The sequence below is a fragment of the Pleurodeles waltl genome, chromosome 3_1, assembly GCF_031143425.1.
Source record: "Pleurodeles waltl isolate 20211129_DDA chromosome 3_1, aPleWal1.hap1.20221129, whole genome shotgun sequence".
Lineage (NCBI taxonomy): Eukaryota > Metazoa > Chordata > Amphibia > Caudata > Salamandridae > Pleurodeles > Pleurodeles waltl.
In genome coordinates this window covers 349,736,966-349,755,664 of record NC_090440.1, presented here as the reverse complement: position 1 = coordinate 349,755,664, position 18,699 = coordinate 349,736,966, and the positions used below count along the sequence as shown (strand labels likewise).

Below are 18,699 nucleotides of genomic sequence, written 5' to 3'. Positions count from 1 at the left end.
CTCCTGCCCTTAGAAGTGAATCAGATGATGCTGAGGTTGGAGTTTGTAAAGGACAGTGTTCAGGAATTGGTAAAGGCTGAAGCGATTCTCGGTAGTTTTCTGTACCGGATGCCATGTCTGCCATATCTGGATGAGAGATTGTGAGGTAGCATCAGTGGAAGGGAGGCACTGGCCAGAGAGATCTGTGAACACTGACAATCTCTAGAGGATATCCTGACATGGAATCCACAAAGTGTCTACAACTGGGGGGGGGGGGATGTCACTTATGTCTGCCTCTAAAATTAACGCTACACTTGTTTCAGAGGTATCTCTAGTTGAACATCCTCTGCACTTCATACCTATACCCAGTCTGTGATTCATCGAAATATACACCACCTCGGGGAATGTGTTTGCCGTTCAAGGAAACTGCTGGCGCTCATGTACAAAGTAACTTTGAAATACCAGTGAGAGCTTCTCACTTTTTTTATGGTAACAGCCTGGCGATCTCTCATTTTTGCCCTAAACAGTATTTGAAGCCCTCTATGCAGAGATAGAAATATATATATATAGCTGTTTTGTGAATACCACATTAATCTTATGAATCTATGAGACTATGATACAATGGTCAAAATGTTCCTCGAAATAATACTTCAAAGTTCACAACATTGAAAAGTCTTTGAAAGTTCAAAACAACTATGGCACACCCCAGGTGGCCATTCACATCACACAGTTCTTGATGACCGCTTATGGTTATTAAATCACTTTTTCATCATTAGTAAAGGAATTTCTTGCTCAAACTTTGGATTCGTAGTCAGCTCTTTACAACGAAGTGAGTGAGAGACAGTGAAATAGATGTAAGACAGGGAGAGAAAAAGAGGGAGAAAGAAAGCCAGTGCCCCAGCAATGAACCCCGTTACTGTGAGGCCATACCCCCAATGTCTGTTGGCGCCAGTAGCACTGTGCATGTGCCCTGTAACATGCACTGCAAGAACCACACAAAACACAAACCTGGTCGCTCTGAAGCTGGTCAGTTCTTTGACTCATGAGGTAACAATGATCATTGATTCTGGCACAATACAATGGTACACACAAATATGACATCAGCACCTGCACAGACTTCAGTCCCTATAGAAGCGTCCTTGTATTTGCTGTGGACACTTAGAAACCACTTGGTTAGTGTTTTCGCACTCATTTGGCTAAGTAACAACAAAGTATTACATACTTTTGTTAAGGTAATATATTGCAAATGCCAGTAATTCTGATTGTGTCAAAGAAAACGTGTTTGCTTGGATGCACTTCAAGTGAAAGGATCTATAGGTGTTAGAACAATGCCATTGCATATTTTTCATGTCATTCATAAACATCTTATCACTAAAGGTGTAAATATTGACATGTTCCTATAATGGATGGGCGGTGAAATCTTAGTGAGAATGTGCTTGTCAAGCCACCAAATAGGAGAATCCATTTCTGTCCAGTTCAGTTTGATCAAACGTCCGCGAATAATCCCCACTAAAACACAGAACATGCAAATGTATTTGGAAATATTGATTGTGAATATTCGGCGGCAATCATAGCCCTAAATCTAAGCCTTACATTAATTATCGCTCAAAGTCATGGGACAACAGTGTCTGAAATACGGGCGTTTGTAATTCGCTACACGTTAGAAATAGATATTTAAGTAATCGCATAAAATACTTCATAAAATCCCTATCATTTTGTTATATTTGTAATTGGATTGATTATATGGTCTCATTTTTAAAAAACACATTTGAGGCCGGCAAGCCAACAAACCTCAGAAACGCAATCTTTGCAACAGCGGACGAGTACACAAAACACTTTTTTCAATTTGGAAAAGTCTACCAACTGGCTAAAGCGGTTTTACGACCAATTATAAACTGTAAATAGGAGGGAGTATGAAAGAGACACCCCCCTTCTCAGCTGGTGCTGCAATGGTATGTATAAATTCTGTACAACACATCAGTTGGTTCTCACAAAACATTATTCAGGTGCTGACACCCAATATGAGAAAAGGGAGTGTCTGACTCGTTAGGGGACGCTGCCCCGGGGGATAGCTTCCACTGTGGGAATCGTTTTTTTAAAGCAGCACCAGTTCGTGTAAGGGACATTGGGTTACTTTTTGTAGGTTTTACCATCTGGAATGTGAACACAAAAATGGGAGTGTTTTGTCCTGTTTTCCTAGGCATTCACATAGTTCTCAAACTTTCTCCTTGCTAATCAATATTCTTTAGTCAGGAGATTTTACAACTTCCTGTGAATCCACACTTTTCTGTTAGCTCATCAGTGGCACCACGTCATGCTGGGGCGATTTCAAAAATGAGTTTTCATCCATTATTTGTGACCCACTGAATGCCACCTCAGGCTCAAAGTGTCTCTCGTGAGGTTGAGGCATCTGTTGTACTGGCCTCATATTTGGGCTTTGGATGTGTTGAAACCTTTCCGAGATGCTATGAGTGGAAAGTGGTCAGTTTATGATACGAATATTGTTTTTTGGCTCTGATATGTGTATTAACACGCTGTGCCTTTGACACCTGCATAGTCCACTGCATCAATAAGTGCTTCTAGTATTGTCATTATTATCAGGGAACCATAGTGGCCACAGTTTGAGACCAACGATTTACAATCTTTCACAACCCATTGTGGTTCATTATGATACAACTCTTTATAACAGAAGCTAGCATCACACACTCGTTGGGGCAAAAAGATAATTAATTATAAGACAACATTTGATGGCTTTACTATTTGCACCATTGGTTTCTCGTATCAGCGGATGAGGAATGGCCAGGTGTAATTGTATGGTGCTACTTCGACTTGTCAGTGATTCATTGGGGTAAAAGAGAAAATGGAACCACCTTTCAGTTGGGATTTATTTAAAAGAAAGCAAAAACAGAACTACAGGCCTACCATTGTTGTCATGTCTTGAATTTGAATTGGTATTTATGAAACCTTGTCTGCAGATCTGCAGAGAAAATTGGTGGTTTTTAAAGCGCTAATTAGGTTTTTACTGCGTCTCAGCCTGTCAGACTACTGGGAACCAGTGGTGGCCTCACCTTAGTTGCTTAAGTGGCGATTCCCCGCAGGTGGTTCCAATGTTGAGAATATTTAACTGGTTTATTGTCTCAACCACTGGGAGGTTATACACATGATGATTGGTATTGTGTCAAATTTTCACAACCTCTGTGCCTCTTACAGGATCAATCTTACATTTGTGTTGTTAATCTGTTTTGTTTCAGATGAGTACCGCAAACTTTGCACTGTAGCAGGATTAGTGCCAGGTGTCGGACCCGGTCCTGGTCCGGCGAGACCTGACTTTCCCGGGCCTCCAGTCCATCCTGGTGTGCCACCTGGTGGTCCATTTCCTCCATGGATCCACCCTGGCCAAATACCAGATGCTTACCCTTCTCGTGGACCTCCAGGTAAGATGAATTAACACCGTTAAAAATCTTACAGAGCTTTTTTTGCTGTTACAGGCTACCACTCTCTCAACACAAAGAGCTTCTGTGTACATTCTTTCTGTAACATGGAAGCTTCTACCACTGCTTCAATGATTGTACCTTAAAAATGGAAGTGTCCTTAATTTGATAAGGGTGGCCCTACATTAACACGAGAGAACCTTCTTTGCCCATGAAAATGCTTTTGCCACAGATGCATGCGATCAGACAAAATGAATCCAGGGAAATGTGCAGAATGTCCACTCTTATGGTAGGAGTTTGGAAGGGTACAGTAAGGATCTAGAATCTCCTCTCCTTCATCTGTCCCCAATAGTGAAGGCAGTATTGTCACATAATTAGTATCCCCGCTCCTGCGAGGAGCGGGCTAACCTCCCCTCCAAGCAGGAAATGGCGTAAAGATGAAGCCATTTTAGCAAGATGTGCATTGTACATAGTTACACATAACGTGCACTGCAAAGACAACTGCATGCTATCATTTTATGTGCTTAATTTTATAATATCTTTACTTTCAGTGATTTTGCCGGTGAATTTGACCGACCAGGTATCAGTTGATTATTGTGTATTATTTCGGAATCTTTGCCTTAATGGACGTTGCATTCCAACACGTGGGAGCTATCGCTGTGAGTGCAACAAAGGATTCCATCTGGATGTTCGAGGAGAATGCATTGGTAGGAACAGTTTAAAAATAATGTTTTATAAATATAACGATTTGACATGTTATTACTGATCTGCTATTGAAAACTGTCCCTTGCCGATGGTGACACTTAAGAAGGCCAGATTACATGAGACAAATAGAGTAAATGATTTTTTCCTTAATCTTTGCTCTTTGTTTGCGATGGATTCCTCCAATCCACATGCATAAGACACCAGGTCAAAAGATGGAGCCAGCGAAACTTACCTCGTTTACGTTGTTTGCACAATTCGAATGGACGGAATTAATGGAACGTTTTATGAAAAAACAATTAGACAAACTCTGTATTTTTCGTTCCCTACCATATAATCAAAAAGGGAATAGAATTTTGTTTTAGTACACTTTCAAAATTTCCTTCAATCACACTTTGAAATGGCGTATTCTAAGCAATGCCACGTGTACTTAAAAGATTGGAGGCTTCTAACCGTTCCTCCTCTTCAAATGTAAAATAATACACTCTTTTATTTAAAAAAACACCAACCTTATTTTGTGCATGCAACAAACATACTTTTGAGACACTCCAAAAAGATTTGAAGCAGATGAGTTCTGAAGTACTGATTCACAAAAACACAGGAAAAGCAAAGATGTCCCGTAAGTTACGTCCATAAATAGTCTTCATTTGTTCATCGTTGGGAAATTCGCAATGGTAGCCGACCTACAAACCTATGTATGCTGTAGTTTCCATGGGTAAAAGCTTGTAATTCCCATAACTTGCTGGTTTACTCTTGCTTTCCTAACCTCCTGAGTGAGTGCACTACCCATTTTGTACAAACCTCAAGCCCAGGTTTAAGACATATATGGGCTTTTATTTGCCATGTAGTTTCTTGTAGTTTATTTAACAAAAATGTTTTATTTTTTATGCCTTCGTGTGAACTTCGTGTAGTGTGCCACCCTACACAATACTGCAGGACTGACACGTTTAGGTGTATGTCAGATACGATTAGAACCTTTAGATGGTTGGTAGCATGATTGAGGCTTTCCGGAATGTTATTGATTTGGGCTTGTTAACCTCTTTATTGGATCCTTCCTTTTGGGAATTCAAATTGGTCTAAACTGAGGACAATAGGTTCTGTATGACTAAGCAGTTTTAGATCGTTATGTATGACTTCGCATTTTTAAGCACCACAAAAAAGGAAATCTGAACCTCACAAAAATTATCACGCAGTTCCAATTTAACTGATATCAAGCAGTCTATTTAATTTCACGATTTCACTACAAATGATCACAGTCACTTCATGTACTCTATGCCTTTAGCAAATCTTCAAACTTGGTTTTCCACTCACCACTTTGGCAACATAAAAAGGAACGCAATCACCATGTGTAAATTATGACTTTCACCAAATACAAATTAGACTTAAGGATAAATGTACAAAAGGTTTTAACCCATTCTGTGCCTTTGGTAAAATGAGTTACTAGATATGGGCCTATATTGACTATATTGACATTCCACAGATCAGAGAACTTCGTAAATGGCAGACAGTTCTGCAAACAGTCTTTCAGTAGATATTAATTCATGGGATTTAGCTGTAGGAACAATAGTTCAATATGGAAACATTTGATTAATTTATTACACCTGCTGAAGTGGGCTTAATACATTGTTCCACTTGCTGGCTCATATATCAAGACCAGGATGTGTAATCAGATCAGGAGATGCAGGAGGCGTGGGCTTCCCTTGGGACAGCTTCAGTAGCAGGACCCTTGCTGGGCATGGTAAGATGTAACTGCTCGCATTCTATGTTGTCAAAAATGTACCCAAGAGCAGTGCTTTAAATGGGCAGGTACTGTCTGGTACTGAGTACCTTTAATTCTTTCATTTGAAATGGAGAGTACCTGCACTTCTCAGCACTCTTACAATGCCTTTAAGGGGAGAGTACCAGCACTTCTTAAGAGCAAACAGGTACTCTAAATACTGAGTACTTACACTTCTATATTTCCATTAAAAGCACTGTTCAGGAGTTTGTCCGAAATGGGGCAGCAGAAAGCTGACTTCTTCAATGCGGTATTTGAAGGCGAGCAGTACTTGGTGAAGTTACTTGCACTGTAAAGGAGATATCTGGCACAAGTGATGGCCTTGAACCCGCAAGCTGCCTACTGGGACTAAAGGACCGTCCAAAACTATTGAAAGAAGATTGCAGATTCATAGACATGGCCCTAGTGATTGCTAAATGAAACATAGCTATGAGCTGCAAAGGTCACACCACTCTTCCTGTTGAAAAATGGTTAGCAGATGTGAGAAACTGGGCTGCTGCAGAAACGGCTACATTACTAATTCAAAAGAACGTTACAGGGAGCGCTAAAGCAACGGATGTGTGGGACACAATCCTGCTAGCTATAGGGGCCAAAACAGACAATCCCTTCCCTCTCTTCTTCTTTAATACCATGCAAAACCTCATGTGCTTATATAAGAAGAAATACGCCTCTTTCATGGAATTCTCTATTTGCCTGATTTATCACCTCACATGCGCATTGTATTCCTTCATAGTCACAATACACAATGCTTGTACTAACCAGTTAGTGGTAAGGGAACTTGGGGGAGTCAATACTACTTTGGCTTGTTTGACTTTAAGAGTTGTTCTGGAGCTATAATTTACTCCTTGAAATGTACAATGGTTGAGAATGTATTGCTGATATGCTATGTGAAGGAGGCTTAAACCTTCATAAAGAACAATCAAAAAAGAGATTCTGTTTCGCATAATCTGAAAAGAATACTTCATTGTCATTCACACATATATCATAGGCATCTGTAAAAGTATTATTCAGATAGGGTAATTGTATATTTTCATAAACAGAACATCAATCATTCAGTACTTAAAATAATGGTACCTATTTACAAGGTAATCATGTTTATTTTATACTTCTTAAATATTATATTTGTTTTACAGATGTGGATGAATGTGAGAGAAATCCGTGTCTCCATGCAGACTGTGTAAATACACAAGGATCATACATATGCAAATGTTATTCTGGATTTCAAAGCACAGCCACTAAAACAGAATGCAGAGGTAAAACTATGTACATCTTTGAGTATTATTATATAAGTGTGTGTATACTATGTTCTTGTAATGGTTTTCTATACTGCTGCAGTTCCTATCATGATGGTTAGTGTCCAAACTAGCATGCAATACTCAATTATGCATTTTCCTACTGTAGGCGTGGTTTCCTACAAATACACCCAGTTATCAGCACATCAAAATCTGTATACAAATACGTACTTTGCTGCCTAAACAATTATTCATGAGATCCACATGCATTTTTTAAGACTTATCAGTAGATTTAAGTGTTGGATTGGATTTATTTTAAGATTAGAAAACTGTTCTCATTGAGGCATTGAAAAACATGGAAGTCGCTTCAGTTTGGTGGACGTCTGAGCTATTGTTAAGCTTGGTCCAAAATGCTTGAAAGCAAAATATATTTTCTACAGGTTTTGATTAAGTATGATGGTGTTTGTTTTAAAAGTCCATATTAAAACAGCACATAAAGTTGTGTTTCAACACTTCCCAAATGTAATTTGGACTGTACCATCTGCGTTTTGAAAACTGTAGTAAATAACATTTTTGTTACGGATCTCGTTTTGCAGGTATCTCCTTTTGATATCCTTTGATTGCTTTGATTTAATCTTAAACATTTAAAACAATGCAGATCCAGCTGATCCTGTACTGAAAGATGTTAAGTGGCATTTATTTCTTTATTCGCTGGAAATCTAAGTGTATTGATTCTCCAAGGGGTTTGCTAAGTTACACTGTTTTTCTCTTGTGAAATTCCCACAATTCTAGGTAAATCTGCAATTATCTCTGCTAGAACAAAGCTTTCTGTATTTGGGTTTGCACATTAAAATTGGGACTTTCATGCCCCTTTAACGTTGTTGCAATAAAAAAGACTTCCAGTTTCATCCTGTTTCAAAATTGAGAGGAAAATATTGTTGTGCACATCTATCTTTAGTTCCAAGAAGCACTTACAAGGAAATATTGGCAGGTGAGTAAAAGTGGAACATCAGGAACTCCACCAGAGAACAACAGCACAAATTAGCACTCACAAGAAAATATTGCCACCTGTGAGGAAAAAGTGGAAAACTCAGTTGTCCACTCTGCAGCTCCATAAGACTGCGCTCATGTGATAAAAGCTTTGTATACTCCTCCAACTTTCCAATCCTTCTGACCATTGTATTTGGAAGCAATCCTTTCCCGTTGCTGCAAATACATTAAATTAAACATACACCTTAATTTAGTGTTACAACACCAAAATCTTCAAGCTTTGTCACTTTGCATTTAGAGGTGAGAGCAGTTTAGAGTGAGGAAGCATTTACAGGCAGCCAGCCAGCAGCCTTTAAGAGAAAATGGACTTTTCTGACAACTTGGTATGATGCCTGTAAACGGACATGTTATAGCAGGTTTCCCAGTTAATCCCTGCCCTGGCAACAAGGTTTGGTATCATTGATTATAAAAGTTTCAGAACATGTGATTTGCAGGCTTTAGGCATATTTATTCCTCAAGAGGAGCTTTCTCAGTTACATCAATAAAAGGAAGATTCTTGAGGTCCATTCACAAAAAGCAAGATATCTTTTTGCAGTATCTGAGCTAAAAAGAATCCAAGCAGCTGTTTCCTTTCCAGCATGCTGAGGCACACAATCATATAGTATTCCCTCACACTAAAATACCACACCTCAATGAAAGAACTGCAAAAAATTTAAAGCAATAAATAAAATTGTTCTTCATTCACAATATTCGTTTCAGAGTATTATGAAGATGCAATTTAAAAAAATGAATTAACATTTACTGTTCAAATAAATGAAATTGTGTACTAACATATCAAATTCTCTGCATCACCTTTAAGTTTTTTTAAATCATTGACAGTAAGATTATCACTTTAACCATGCTATCAATATGTACTATTGTTATGCTTTTCTTAATAAACAGCAGGGAAATTAATAATTGTATTGATTTTCAACAATCGAGCCACAATCATTAGCTAATCACTGAATGTACAGTTTGCCCCCAAAGTTCTATATTTTTATTAATAATATTAGAGAGCATCGTATATTGCATAATTTAATATTCAAGAGTGTAGGAATATCAAGATAATTGTCATCCAGAACGAGAAGCTCATCTTTTGCTGATATTTTCACTTTACTACTTCTATTATTGCATTAGTTTTAGAAAACAATCTACAAGTTAAGGTACTCACCATCTGACATGTCTGACACCAACATTGTTTAATGGAGTTTTGTGCTGAAACAAACATTTTATTTAATTGATCTGATTTGAAGTTGTCCAGTAACATGTGGTGGTCTTAGTTTTACTGTTAAAGAAAAAGTGCTAAGTGGGCCAATCCACTCAGAAATACTTACATTTTGACAACCAGTTGTTTCCGTGTTGTCATCTTCAGGGGTAACAGTAGTAGTAGTCCAAATACTGGTATATAGGTGGTGTCCCAGCATATCGTCAGCGAGGAGGACTGCTTGGCTTTTCAGTCAACATAACATCAAATTCCAAGGCAGCAAATTCTAATGATCCTTTTATTTACTTAGTGAATCATAATGTAGCATCACATAGTTCTATGTATGCTGAAGCAAATGACATATAGGGACAGAGAACTGAGGATCATGAGTCCTTGACATTTCCTTCAGCCCATCATGTTTTTCATCTTATTCCATTCCTATTGTAACTTATTCACTTGAATGGGCCTTTTCTGTATGATGTGCTAATTAAGTATTCATACTTTGATTACTATGTAGTATTATCATATCCTATAACTTATTTGAGCATCCACCACATTAGCTCGCTCAAGCAGTTCATTGGCATAATTGCTCCTAGAAGAGTGCGTGAGGGCAAGTTGGATGTAACACATCATATTATCTCACTTGATGTTATTTATTTCTCAATATGTTTATTTTTACACCAGTTTTTGGCAACCAGCTGGTGCTGATACAGTATGGGGCTTTTTTTACAACACATATCCATAGAGTAATGCTGTGGTAATATTCCATTAATATCACACCAAATTGTCTGGAAAGGTTGACAAGGCAATAAAAGCAGTTATGAGAATGTATGATTAAGATAAAGAGACATTTAATACACCACATCCTAGAATGATTGTAGGTTTGTCACATTTACCAGCAGCATCAATATATGACTATATATCAATACAGGGTGTTTTGCAAACGTGGTTAGAACTGGTTAGATTTTTTTTACAATTTGTCAGTTTCATGTATTAAAATTGTTTTCCATAATTATTACAACTTTACAACATACCAGTTCATGAGCACATTAGTGTAGGTCTTTCTCAGAGCTGAGAACTAAGTTTATGTGTTAAAGCAATGGGTTCTCTCATTTAAAAGGATTATGTCTGATTGTTTGTACATTCATGAATATAAAGTTAATATTTTCTGATATACTACACCAGAACTGCCAACTTCAAACAAAAAATTCACTTTGTGAGAAGGAGGTGTGGTCTTTGAGAGGGAGGAGCTTGATACCAAGATCTGCTCGAGCGGAACTAATCCTCCATCCCTCCTCACCCTATCGACCTCCTCCCCCTCCAAAAAAAGGGTTGTTGAGTGTGGCACCAATATCCTGGGGTGTGTTCAGACCCTTTATTAAACATCGGCAACTTAGAGCCTCCAAAGATAAACTGGAAACCCACTGAGTACAGGGGTTTCCAGTTCACTTTGCTTGCACCCGTATGATATTTGCTGTTCATCGGGTAACTCTGTGAAGGGGTCCGATATTGTGTGACACATTATGGCACTGCGTGAGTGGCCAGGTCTGGTACACTTTCTGACAGAAAGTAGTCTCCTTTAAACTCCCAATATATTGTTCATCATGAGACAAAAGTAAAGCAAATTTATCATTCAGCTGTTCCTTATGCAAAAGAAAACATGCTACCATTTCTAAAAATGCATTCCTCCTCTATTAAAATGCTAGGGCATAAGCACATGTAGTGAATGTATGTCTACACTTTTCTCATAAATGTAAAACTAATTTGCAAATATTCCCTTTCCAGATATTGATGAGTGTCTACAGAATGGGCGGATCTGCAATAATGGGAGATGTGTCAACACCGATGGCAGTTTCCACTGTGTCTGTAATGCAGGATTTCATGTGGCAGCTGATGGGAAAAACTGTATAGGTAAGAACTTCTGTCTTCCATGTAGTGTAAGCGCATATATTTTCACGATAAAAGTGTAATGTACAAACTTGTACTTATCATTCTTTTGCTAGATTGAGCAGCAACCAAGACTTTCCAAGTAACAGCTGTATAGAACAAAAAACTACTCTCATTTGTAACTGTCAAAGCATAGGGCTTGATTCACAAAGGCTACCTACACTGTTGAGTAATTTACACTTGTGATTGAGTGTATTGTTACAATATTTTTTAAATTCAAAAAAAGATACTAAACTTTGTATAGCTGAATAATAAATGTCTAATATTATGACATATAATTTTACCAGTAAATCATATTCATTTATATTTTATCTTCTTACTAATAATTTTATTTACCATTATGTCTAATAGTTTTTATTATATTTCCCTACCTCCACTATTTTTTATGTGAGTCATTGCAGTGCCAGTGGTTGGCATTGTGTGGTGTTGAACATACTAATGTTTATTTGGAGCAAGTTACACTTGGATTTTGTGAATAAGCAAAAAATAGTATAGTGACCAAGCAGTGTAAATTACTAAAATGTGTACGTTACCTTTGTAGATCAGGCTCTATAATCATTTGTTATGATATGACAGTTTAGTGGGTAAGTGTGCCTGATGTTTAGAATGCCTTAGGTTTGAATTCCAGTGGTTTATCTCAGCCAACTATCCCTGCAAGGTTCATGAAAAGGTAACTCTAGATATGACTGAAGAATATTGGTTAAAGAAATTACCATTTGTAGTGTGTAGTACACAAATAACCCCTATTGTTATGTAACTCACTTTAAGTCTTGATTTGATTTGATTCATAAACTGAAATCCTGTTTTATCACCTGTATACTTTGTGAGGTATTCAAGATTGATCTAAATTCATTCAATTGTAACTTTTGAAAGATAATTGCAAGTTGTACACATCACAGCAATGTATACACAATTGAGCTTTATTACTGTATTTGTCACTATGGGTAGTGAAGGGTTTCCCATTTTCATGGGAAACCCATTCAGCAATATTGGCCTTCATGGACAATTTTACCGTAGAATAGTAGGTCAGATGGTTTTCAGCTCTTTGCCTACTTATCCTTATGCCAGGTGTAGTATATGTGAACAGAAAATAAGGCAACAAAGCAACAAATTAACATAAAATGAATAACTGGTCAGTGAGAAGGCAATTGACTCTGACTTTATCAATATGCTTTCTCAGTTGCTAGCCTCATCTGATTAAGACAGTCTGTGTTTTAACTGTAATTAATGGGATCTAATCTCCTAGACCTTTAGTAAAATGCAAGGGGTGTTCTTTATTAACTTTCCCATGGCTCTTGGAAGCCTTCCCAATTATCATTACATATGTTCAGTAATTTCCAAAACGGTTCTTTGAGGCATTTCTCAAGGCTTATTATCTTAATGATTCAGCTCAAGGACCAGGTGCCAAAATTCTTACTTGAAATTAGAACATGGTTTAGTCTTCAAGTCAGCCTGGAAGTGATAAGAAAACACATAATTGGACTTGTCTATCAAACTCACCATCCCTTGGGGAAAGTGTGAATTGAACCACTAATAAGCAATTCATTTTTCAATGTAAAGTTACAGTAGGTTGCAAAACGAAATTCACAGGGCAATGTGAATTATTCTCACTGTTTTAAAACGTAACGTCCAGTCTCTTAGCTAACACATTTGAGCCATTTTACAACCACAAGAATACCACAAGAATTGGTCCTGGACCAGCTGAATGGAGCCCAACCTCAAGCTGTGGATATTACCCATAATATACCTCATCCCCTAGGGTTTTTCTTCCGGGCTGATCTCTTGGAAGGTCAAAAAGCCAATTGGGGTTGAAGAAGTGTGGGTCTAAACCCTAAAAACCCGGAGGAAGTCAAATCAGTATCACATGCTTAACTCTGATTTTAGTTTTCAAAATATCAGTTTTGCCTGTAAATGATTTGTTCTTGTGGCATATAGATTCCATTTTGACATTCAGATTGATGCAATATATCTGTGTTGTTTCTCCGCTGCCCTTACTTTAGCATCTAGTAATTATATCACACTCACTCCTTCTGAAGTCACCCTTACACACCAGCTTATCAAATTGATTAAACATCTTGGAAATAGATTGTGCATTGTCTGTAGATGTTTCTGATCCTGGCCAAGGAAATGGACATGGATGGCTTTGGTAATAGTTATGATATCCATCAGTTAGTTCAAGGGTAGACAGTTTCATTGGCGGAAACACCATATTATTTTAACAAATCTGACTGACTGGCTTTCAGCCAATTGATAGAACACTCTGATCAACTGATCAGACTAGCTATAGCTGTGTTTACCTTTCAAGACTACTTAATGGTTCAGTAATTAATGCAGGAAATGTCGTACATGTGGTAGTTGAGGCAGTGGGGCAATGGGAGTAACACAGCTGGATGCAGGACTGTTTTCCATCCAGCGATCCACATCCTTGATTTACACAAAGAAAAATATGCCATCAACCCTTCCCTAGTTTTGAACAGTGACGTGGCCAGAGTGAGAGAACCAGCTCTAATACAACCCAAGCAGAAAAACACTCCCTTTGCTTTCCTCACTTTGAGCTATCCAGTCAGGATAGGAGTTGAAGATGGCCAATTAACATAGTTAGACAAAACATGCTTACTGCCCTAGACAGCGTGATAGGAGCCAAGCGTGTTCTTTTGAGGAGAAAGATCTCTCCCTGTGGAACAATAAAAGAAAATCTTCAGTAAGAACATAGGCGTTGTTGTGACTTCAAAATAAAAGAAAGGGCAGTGCCACTCTACACAGACACACCCAGTCAACCCAAAGTCAACAGCAGCTCAGACAGTGAGTGGTCATAGGTTGAGGTGGGAAGGAGTAACTGCAATGGAGAATTATGTATGTATTTACTAATACTAATCAGACCTACTATCAACACATTATAACCCCAAACTATTTTTGCTGTTGTAATAACATCTTTAACTTCTTATTTGACTGTAAAGGTCAATATAATATGACAGTTCCTTAAGTTGAAAAGAAGCAGTTATTGTAGCATAATCTCTATTGATCCAAGTTGAACTCACCCATATGGTCCTTCGATAAGACTTTGTATGACTAAACATCAGTGCTTTCATCTCCCTCTTACATTAAATATGTTATTTCTATTTAGACACTAAGAACTACAATGAGGTCACATATATTCAAGTAACTGATTACCAAGTTACACTTAGGAGCACTACCAGTGGACACCCTGGTGGAAAAACCATGTAATGTGAAAGACTGTAGTTTTTCCAATTGAGAGTTGAACTCTTCTTACGCTCTGTATGTGTCTCTCCTTTTTTCTTCAGCCTTCATGGGTACATATCTTTTGTCCCTTCATTCTTTTTTTTTTTTACTGTTTTTATTAGTTTTAAATAGTAAAAAACATATACATGCAGTGCACGTAACAGCATCACTTATATTATCATTAGCAGTTACTGTTCAGGGGCCAACACAATTCTTTAAGACATCAAGCAACGGCAGCCTGTCCACTGAGAAAAACAATTACATATTCTGGGGTATCATCTGGTCATTAGCACTTTCCAGATCGCTAACCATCATAACATTCAAAACATTCCTGGGATCTGCATTTTCCATACAACTATAAAAAAACAGAGAGCAGGCCATGCCCCAGCAGATCATTATCCCTCACCTTCAGAGCTCTCCACCGATGTTGTGATGTCGTCCTTGGGAAACCTCCCCACTGGGCCTACTTTAAGGGTGACATCTTACATGTAGTAAAAGGGAAGGTTTGGGCCTGGCAAGTGAGTGCTTTTGCCAGGACGATATGGCAGTTTACAACTGCACACACAGACACTGTAGTAGTAGGTCTGAGATGTTCTCAGGGCTACTCATGTGGGTGGCACAATCAGTGCTGCAGGCCCACTGGTAGTATTTGATTTACAGGCCCTGGGCACCTCTGGTGCACTCTTCTAAGGACTTTCTAGTAAATCAAATAAGCCAATCATGGAGAAACCAATCACCAATATATTTTAGAGCGATAGCATATGCACTTTGGCACTGGTTAGCATTAGTAAAGTGCCCAGAGTCCTAAAGCCAACAAAAACAATTCCGAAAAGATAGGAGGAACAAGGAACAATTTCGGGGATAACCATTGCCTAATTTGAGCTGGAGGTTGCCAGTGGGGGACACCAGCACTTATTGTTGAGGGCCAGCACTTATTTTTCTGCTATAGGCAATTGCTGTGATCAAAAGACACATATGGGAAAGACAGAGCAAAGAAAGATAGAAAAACATCAAAAAGGGAGAAAGCAGAAAGCTGCAAGAGTGTGTTGAAGGGGCAGTGAGTGGCTGTAAATGGATTAAAGAGGCCAGAGATAGATTTAGGATTACACTGCCTCAGTATTCTGTGTTTACACATTTAAATGTAGCAGCCATGTGTTTCAAAGGAGAGCTTTGGGCGCTGGCATGTTTTTATTTACAAATTAACCACTGGGGATAACCCTGCAAAAAGGGCCAGGTCCAACAGTTCCTTAGAGGAACTGCTGCTGCTTTAAAAAATATAAAAGTTTTCAATTTAGGAAAACATCAGGAGAAGCACCTACAGCTATCATCGAAGTTGCAAACAACACAATTCCCAAAAGAGAATAGATACCATTTGTGAATCAGTTACTACCTCCTTTAAGGTTCGTCACCTTTCAGTAGTTTGCGACTGGGGCAACCTCTTAGAAGTTGAAAACCTCACCAGTTTTAGATCTGGCTTTGCTGTTTCTGCTCAGTCCTATCTTTGGATGAAACCTCTGTCTAGTAGCATACCTATGACATATTTACATCGCTTGTCTCAATGAGCATGCTTACTACCTTCAAGTCCTTGAAGATACCGATTTCACTTGTTTGTCCTTGAGTTAAAAAAAAGACCAGGGGTTAATATCCCCTTTTGTGAACGTCCATGCAACCCTCTTCCATCATCATCTGGATCATCATCTCTGTTTACATTTTCTTCTAACTGCACGTCCTCCATGATTTTTAGGGCTGGTTCGACAGTACAGCTGTCAAGAAGTACTGTTATCAATTCTTTATAATGTACAAATATCAATTGTTTACAATATATAAAGCGTGGTTCCGGCTACACCCAGAGGAATGATATTCCCTCACCTTATACTATTGCTTATTTCTCTTACCTCATACCATTGGCAATTTGGTTTATTAGTCCACCTTTAATTAGAATGCATGAACTCTGTCACATTCCAGTATTTATTTCCCATGTGCATTCTATAAGAAAGCAGTTCGTGTTTGAAAATCTTTGGCCAGCGTTGTTAATGCCAGTAGGACAGGCGTTAATGTGATAAGCAGTGTCCATGCATTTAACACAGCATTTCAGTGTGCCTGTGCTTATATACGCTGCCCGAGGGAAGGCCAGGCCCTTTGGCTTTCCCAGTGCGTGTCTTCCATTGTTAGCAGTTCACCTTCCTTTACCAGTTTGGATTCTCCTGCTCCAGTTACCTAGTTATCGCCTGTCATTCTTTGACCTGCCATCTATTTTATTTCTTAACGCTTTATCTTATCCCTCATTGCTGTATTCTCAGTCATGCTTTTATTTATTATCGTGTTTTGTATTACTGTTAGTAAATGAGAGACGATGTATGCAGACATAAAGTGCCGGCTCTATATTTCAGACATGGATGAGTGCAGCATAAGAAACATGTGCCTGAACGGGATGTGCATCAACGAGGACGGCAGCTTCAAGTGCATCTGTAAGCCTGGATTCCAGCTGGCACCGAACGGGCGTTACTGCACGGGTATGTATTGCGCATCTTGAAGCAAGGCGGCGCTTACAGAACGAGCAATAGCCCCAGTTTAAATAACAAACACAATACCAGTGCAGTCAACGTGTTATCTTCCTTTTCACAATTTTTGTTGCAACTCGGAATGCTTGCTTGAACAAGATATCGCCGTCTATGACGGATGGGTTTGCCGGTCTATGTATCTCTACCTACCTACAGCCTGATTCACCAGCTATTGTTGTACTTGTATTTCTATCTCTCCATCCATCCGCCCATCCATCATCCTGATCGTCCACACATCCATCAGTCACTCTCGCCATACTTCGACTACCCACACACTCACTTAGATCTATGCTTCTATCCATACAACCGACCACAAACTCATCCATCCATCTGCCTGATCACCAACACATCCATCCTGCTTCGATCTGTATATCATTCTCGCTGTATGTATTGTTCATATTTCCAACGCTTTATCTGCCGTTCCACGTCAGTATGCTTCTTTTGTATTTATCTCTACATTTGAACATTAACCAATCATTATCCATCATCCATCTCTTTATTATTCAGACCATTGTAGAGTTTTGTAGAACAAATCCAGTTCTCAACGCAGGGTTGTAATTACAGACGTTATGTTAGATGTTAAAGAAAGCTGCATTTTTGTTCATATGATGCATTTTGGAAATGTGTTTTAGTAACCCGCAACCCCGCCAACAAAGCAACGAACAAACTAGATGCCAAATTACTTTGGTTTTTCATTGTTTTATAATGTGACATTTTTGGATTCTAACTCCACATATAAAGATTATTTGATCAGGTTTGTGACTTGGTGCCGATGGCAGCCTTAAATAAAGGAAATATAGTACAAGGGTGTGTTTTTCTGTATCCATGCAGGAGTCGCATTTTTTTCAGTAGGGCGACTAAACCAAAAAGCATAATTTAAAATAAACCCTCCACAAAGCTGCACTTAGGCACATAGAAGGTAAACTTTAAACCGCCGCTAGCCATATACTTTAGGAAAAGCTTTTCTTTCTTAATGGTTAGGCTTTAATTTTCCGATTGAGATTCTGCTTATAGACCCTCAACTAAAATCAGTGTGCACGCACACACCCTGTATGTATGCCTCTCGAAGGAATTTGACAAGCATACTGTTTCTCACTGCGAAGCAAAGAAATATCAATCAAATGATAAAAGGGGCGTTTCTGATGGATACTTCTAGTTTCAGATTCCTCACCTTAACAATATTCCAAGATGCCAGACTGGATCTGAAGAATGTTCTCATCAAAGCTCCTGCCCACCAATAGGTTACCTTTTTGTGGTTTTGCAATAACTTTGTGACAACCCAAAAATCAGCAAGCAGACCTGCATAAATGCACTATCCCAATGACCTAATGTCAGTTCCTTTCTTTCCACACCCTACGATGCGGAGCCAGAGATCCACTCACAGCTTTTTCTGAAGACTTTCAAAACTTTACGGAACAGTGTGTCAGCGTGGATGCCTCCCACAAAAATGGCAGGATTCAGGTGATGCTTTTTCTTGGAAGCATATGCCGGTCACTGACCCACACAACCTGTGCTTTTGGTTCTTGAGTTCTGGTCACAAATGCCATTCAAGATTTAACTGCTTGCTGCCACTCAAAATCAAGCAAGCAGTTACTGC

The 18,699-nt window shown here is 38.7% G+C and overlaps 1 protein-coding gene across 1 annotated transcript in view; it reads left to right on the top strand.

The window, feature by feature from the left end:
• The window catches only part of FBN1 (fibrillin 1), a 780,541-nt gene that overhangs the window by 381,765 nt on the left and 380,077 nt on the right, over positions 1-18,699 (top strand). The window contains exons 10-14 of the mRNA XM_069222499.1: positions 3,231-3,413; positions 3,962-4,117; positions 7,023-7,142; positions 11,140-11,265; positions 16,932-17,054. Coding sequence (XP_069078600.1) covers positions 3,231-3,413; positions 3,962-4,117; positions 7,023-7,142; positions 11,140-11,265; positions 16,932-17,054 — 708 coding nt within the window. The remainder of the gene's footprint in view (positions 1-3,230; positions 3,414-3,961; positions 4,118-7,022; positions 7,143-11,139; positions 11,266-16,931; positions 17,055-18,699) is intronic.